This window comes from Phoxinus phoxinus (assembly GCF_949152265.1).
Source record: "Phoxinus phoxinus genome assembly, chromosome: 4".
Lineage (NCBI taxonomy): Eukaryota > Metazoa > Chordata > Actinopteri > Cypriniformes > Leuciscidae > Phoxinus > Phoxinus phoxinus.
In genome coordinates this window covers 25,376,540-25,382,539 of record NC_136879.1, presented here as the reverse complement: position 1 = coordinate 25,382,539, position 6,000 = coordinate 25,376,540, and the positions used below count along the sequence as shown (strand labels likewise).

Genomic DNA, 6,000 nt, shown 5'->3' with positions numbered 1-6,000 from the left:
CAGATACACACTTATATTACAGATGTTTGTCCAGGACAGTATATTTGACAAATCATCACATAGGCTACTTATTATAAGGTTATAAGTTCAATCTTACCCTAAAAGTGAAATATTTCACAATTTGTTTGGAAGACACTTAAAGGGAGTGGCTTCTACCCACTAGTCATTAAACATAGCTATAAATCGCCTGTAATGTATGGTAATAGCAGAAAGGTGTGCCATGAATTTATGGACGAGTTGCGCCCTCTTGTGGTTAGTAGTGATAGAACATGGGTTGATCATTCATATCTGCAGGATCTGTTTGTAGTAAGGACTTTACCCCTGAATTGGATGCATATTGCTAAAGTTTAGGCCGTCTTACTTTTTGCAATACACTAATCCGTTAGATTTTTGGGTCATTTATATCCCCAACAGGCAACAGCACAAACTCGAAGACGTTCACAAAACTACACATTCCGCTTGATTCATTTGCACTTATGAAACACGTTACAACACTTCTCCGGACTCTGGCTTTTCAGCGTAAACTACAAACCCTAAGCATGTCTTCTTCTGTTCACGAAAATGTGAAGGTAAGTGGTGACAACGCTGTTAACCCATGTTTACAGTGCAAATGACGCGACGCGACCAACGACATGTTAATCCCATCGGTTAACGTTACACATACGATCTAAATATACGTTTGCGTTTGAGTAGCCTAATAAGAGTCGACGATGTATTTTATGCTAAATTAAAAGTGCACTATAAAAAAAACTTCAGATTTCAAACGGTTTTGATTTCATGTGAACATGTGTAAATACGAAGATGTCTGAATCATGTGCATATTTGAGGCATGTGATAGGCCTACATTTTTACAATTTCAAGATTTAAATGTGTAATTTTTTACTTAACTGTATATTTCAAAGTATTTTTGCATTAAATGAGGAATATTAAAAATAAATAGGAGTTTTAAACTAGTAGTTTTGCAATAGCTAGAGGTAATCACTCAAAAAAACTTAATAAAATGGTCAAACATTATTTCTGTTGGATTTATGATGACCAACTGAGCAATATTTGACTCTGTAGTTTCCCCCTGGATTACAGAAATAAAACATTTGCATATATGTAGGGTAACATGGGGGAAACCTCCATCAAGAACAATGTGGGTTTACTTTTAAATTGTAATATATTTAGAAATAAGTTTAGCATGTGCAAGATGAAGATGCATCAGCCAAAGAAATAGAAACATTTGCTAATTTAGTTGTTACAAAATGTAAAATATTTAAAAAGGGGTAGGATGGCCCCTACTGGGTTAAATTGACCCCCTAGCTGGAGTAAGAAGCCCTCCTAGATAAACTTTTACAGTATGTATAAATTACTTGTGGTATATTTTCTACCAGATTTTTTTTTATTTTTAAAAGCTCACTCTTTATTACTTCCAGAATTATTATGGCTCTCGGCTGGAGACTTCAGATGACTTGCAGACCAATGCTGCGTGTGTCATGCCCTCCAGACCCGTGGCCAAGAGTGCATGTGAAGCCCTGAAACAAGTCCACCCGGATGTTTGCAAGAGGTACAACAGCAGCACTGAGATCGTGCCTTAAAACGTTAGTTTTGCCTGATTTGTTTCAGTAATGCACAGAAAATAAATATGCAGGTATTTTGGCTGTGGCCTGGTGATTCCAGAGAAGCTGGAAGGATGTACGGTTCTTGATCTGGGCAGTGGATCGGGGAGAGACTGCTTCGTCCTCAGTAAACTGGTTGGGGAGAGCGGTCAAGTCATTGGACTGGATATGACGGACGAAATGGTACTTCAAAGTTCAGAAACAAAGTGAATAAGTGTTAACCAATGTATAATTGGTATAATTGAAAAGTGTAAATCAATATGAAAGAAAGCGCAACAACCTTTGTATTTGCTCCATAATTAGATTGTTTCCTCGCAAAAATATATCCAGTACCATCAGGAGAAGTTTGGATACTCAAAACTAAACACTGTGTTTGTGAAAGGATACATGGAGAAGCTCAGTGACGCAGGGATACAGAACAACTCTTTGGATGTAGTTGTGTATGCACATCCTTAGGTCATTTATGAGGTTTTCCATGATTTGTAGACCGTTAATCTGCCTGTGCAAAAGTTGTAAAAAAGGCCAATTATTTTTTCTAGGTCAAATTGTGTAATATGTCTGTGCCCAGATAAGAGAACTGTGATAAGTGAAGCTTACAAAGTTCTAAAGGTGAGATATTTCCATCACATAGCTACTGATAATTTCCCCCTCATTCTTCTATTTATGCAACAAAACCCTTTACGAAGTCTTGCACTTACAAATGCTATGTTTCACACGTGAATGATCTCATAGGAGGGCGGAGAGTTGTACTACAGTGACATCTATGCAAGCAAAGTAGTTCCAGACTCTTTCAAAGAAGATCCAGTTCTGTGGGGTAAACTAGTTTTCTTTTTGTAAACTGTCATCTGTTACATTAGAACTTGCATTCCTTTTTTGTGGCAGTTAAGATTTATTAAGAGGGAAAAAATAACAAAATTATGTAAAAATCAGTTCTCACTGGGTTGACACTAGTGTTATTTTAGTATAATTCAGATTAGTATAATATAATTTTTATTTTTATTTTAATTCGTTTTTAAAATTTTTTATTCTAGTTCAAATGTTCATATGTCTATTTTATATACATGTCTATTTAGTTTGTATTAAATTATTTAAGTTTTAGTTATTTTAGTACCTCAAATTAAACTAAATGAAAATGAGAAATGCTTACTAGGCAACTAGTTAAAAAAAATTGCTTCCTTAATTTTTTTAAGTACAATCAACTTGGATTTTTAAGTCACTTCAACTTAAATTACATAATACTGAAAATTAGTTGAGTCTTGTATAATTTATATAATAGGCCTATGTATAATTTATATACATACTACAGGTATATATAACCCTGGTCCACATTGAAACACATTTAATTGAAATCCCATTCTTCTCAAACTTATGAAATGTGTCTCATCCATGTGAAAGAGAATTTGATTTGGCCCAAAGAAGTGGATTTAAATGAGTGTGTGCTATTATCAGGTGAGGGAATGGCTGGCGCCCTCTACTGGCGAGATCTCATCGCTCTGATGAAGGACATAGGCTTCAGCACTCCCCACATTGTTGCGGGCAGTCACATTGTGGTTCACAATCCTGAACTTCAAAAAAAGACTGGTAACCTACTTGTTTACTTTTTTAAAACCAATTTGTTTGTGTATGTGCTCGCATTATAGCTGAACTGCATTTATTTTCATGTGCCATTGTGCTTTTATGTAACGCAGATGCATGCAGATGCTTTACATTCTAACTAGTGATGCTTTGACCTGGAACGTATCATAGGTGATGTGAAATACGCATCTGGAACCTACCGGATCTTTAAACTGCCTCAAAACTCCATCAAGAGCAAAGCTCTGGTCGCATATAAAGGAACCGTGCCTGACTGTGCTGACTGTTTTGAGTTTGATGCCTCTCATTCTTTCAAGGTAAACTTCTACTTCTACTTCTTTTTTTAAATTTATTTTTATGTTAGTATGACTTATTCAGTGGTTGGTTTTGCTAATTCGATTTCCAGACGAATGTCCCAGTGGAGGTGGATGCCGAGATGGCCGCCGTCCTCAAGAACACACGTTTCTCTACAGACTTCAATATTACCATGTTAGACACTCCAGATCTAAACCAAAGTGGAACTCCTCAGGTAAATGTGCTGTCTTGTGCGCATAGCTTATTCATTATCTGTTGGTAAATAAGGTTTACTTTACAAGTTATGATTTTTTTTAGTTTTTTTTTTATAGAAGCAATAAAAGGAATTACTTTTATTTATAGTTTTAATTTTTAATTTTCCCAGTATTGCCACCTTAGCCCGTTCCTTCTCGCGGATAAACTGGGCTCCTCTGTCAAACAGTGCTCAAAGACAGGACGCTAAGGTAATGTGGAGAGTCTGACGGATCATGTGATGTCTGGATCACTTGAGCAAATGTGGTGGGAAGTGAGAGTATGGTGTCTGTAGTGCTCAAATGATCATTCCATGTGTTTTCTTTAAACTTCAGGAAGCTATTTGTCCTGCTTATTGTAAAATGACTTTTAAAAATGGTAATCACAATAACAGCAGCCTCAACAACAAAACAATAGTAATAATTATTAAAATATGAATTATATTAATATGTGAAAAGAGTGAGCAAAGCTATCCACTTTTTATTCAAGAAAGAACAAAACCAAGATCTTTGTCAATGCATTTGTATTTTACGTGACTTATACTTTTTACTTACATTTTTACTTTAAAACCATTGTAACAGTTCTCCTTTCTTCTTCTTCTTCTTCTTTATATTATACTATACTTATATTTTACGTGACTTGTACTTTTTACTAATTTTTTTTTTTTTTTTTTACTTTAAAACCAATTTTACTTTAAAATTGTAACAGTTCTCCTTTCTTCTTCTTCTTTGTGCTAAAGTTGAAAAATGTAAAGCAAATTGTACTGGCCACTATTTTTTTGTCCCATAGAAGACTTAAAAAAGTATTGCCACTTGTTTTCCATTCTGACTGAAATAAGGCAGTGCTGATATTGATATCGATACACAATCTCTCTGTTAAATTAATTTTTTGCATTTATTTTATAAAAATAAAAAAAAAGTTTGTTTGTTTACCAAGGAGACAACTATCAATGAAGTTCTGAATTCTTGAGATCACATACTCTGAGAAATAGATTCTTTCCCATCATAGCACATGTTATTATCACTTATGTAGATAATATATTTTTTATTGTGCATCATTATAAGCTGTAATGTGTCAAAATATTCAAAAAGTGTGAACATTTGATTTTGTTCGGTGTATTTAGGTTGCATAAAATACTACCTTATAAATTAGCCTTAACATACAATTGGTTTAGAGGTTGATAATTGTATTAAAAAATTTTTTTTTTAAATGTCATTTCCACCTTAATTTTATTGATCATAATACATAATTTGAGATATGGTGGGGAAAAGATTTTAGGGAAAAAAAGCAAATGACAGAACTAATTATTGTGATGAATAGATATTTGCTGTTGTTAGCAGATTAAAAGTGTATCTAAAAGTGCATTTTTTTTTGTGTCCAAAAGAGCTCTTAGTCAAATAAACAACACCCATTACATTTATAAGCAACATCACATTGATGCTGATTCCGAGAAGGGATAGATGTTAACTTCACTTTTTGATTTCCCTTTGATATTTTTAATAGCAGGATGTAGACCAATGTCACTTTCCCTGTAAGTCTCTTGAGAAAGGTTTCTTTGCCAGTAATAGGAATTTCATCATACTTTTTAACAACCACGCACATACTGCGTTTTACCTAATAACAGTGCTATTATGACAAGATTAGATTTAAGATCATGTGTAATCTCAGTATTCTTGTTCGTATGGTTTAATTGTCTGGTTTTATTGAATTATAGCCTTTCAGTTCGTCACGTGGTTTAATCAGCAAAAAGTCCTGATGCATAAATGTAATTGGACTGTAGGTGGCGCCAAAATCCTCAAAGTGTTCCCACAGACCCACACTAGATCCGTATTCTGTGCTCGCTGTTATTGCTTTTTTATGGTTCTGCAGTTTGCAGTGCAGAACCAATATGATTAGTCAATGATAAGGGCATAAAGCAGTCATAATTGAATGATTTGAAGAGGCAAATTACCTGCAGGACAATTCATCCCAAGCAATCAATGAGCATTTCTGAATCTCATTTATAGTAATTTACTTAGAGACTTGCTAATATTAGCCTATAAGAAAGAAGAAGAAAAACGTTAATAATGACTAAAAATTCCTCCTCTGGATAAGTCTTATCCAGGAGTGTGTTATTTGAAACATTGCACATGACACATTGAGTGTGCACTGCTCAGGTTTAAGTCTCAGGCATATATCTCTAGAAAAAGCTGATATTGGACTATCCTACCAGAAATGAGTTGAATAATCTCCCTGACTTCTCCTCAACGCTCTGAGAAGGAGTGCTGTGACATTCCGAGTT

The 6,000-nt window shown here is 34.5% G+C and overlaps 1 protein-coding gene across 2 annotated transcripts in view; it reads left to right on the top strand.

Annotated features, from left to right (window-relative positions):
* The first annotated feature begins 215 nt into the window (after nucleotides 1–215).
* The window catches only part of LOC306996910 (arsenite methyltransferase), a 52,908-nt gene continuing 47,123 nt past the window's right edge, over nucleotides 216–6,000 (top strand). Inside the window, exons 1-11 of one of the 2 annotated variants that reach the window (XM_079609856.1) lie at nucleotides 216–306; nucleotides 415–569; nucleotides 1,419–1,549; nucleotides 1,634–1,784; nucleotides 1,905–2,041; nucleotides 2,141–2,210; nucleotides 2,334–2,415; nucleotides 3,051–3,182; nucleotides 3,348–3,490; nucleotides 3,580–3,702; nucleotides 3,853–3,931. In XM_079609856.1, the coding sequence (XP_079465982.1) occupies nucleotides 477–569; nucleotides 1,419–1,549; nucleotides 1,634–1,784; nucleotides 1,905–2,041; nucleotides 2,141–2,210; nucleotides 2,334–2,415; nucleotides 3,051–3,182; nucleotides 3,348–3,490; nucleotides 3,580–3,702; nucleotides 3,853–3,930 (1,140 nt within the window). In that variant the 5' untranslated portion in view covers nucleotides 216–306; nucleotides 415–476 and the 3' untranslated portion in view covers nucleotide 3,931. Of the gene's footprint in view, nucleotides 307–414; nucleotides 570–1,418; nucleotides 1,550–1,633; nucleotides 1,785–1,904; nucleotides 2,042–2,140; nucleotides 2,211–2,333; nucleotides 2,416–3,050; nucleotides 3,183–3,347; nucleotides 3,491–3,579; nucleotides 3,703–3,852; nucleotides 5,147–6,000 lie in introns of those variants that run through there. The other variant, XM_079609855.1, reaches the window with a different exon arrangement.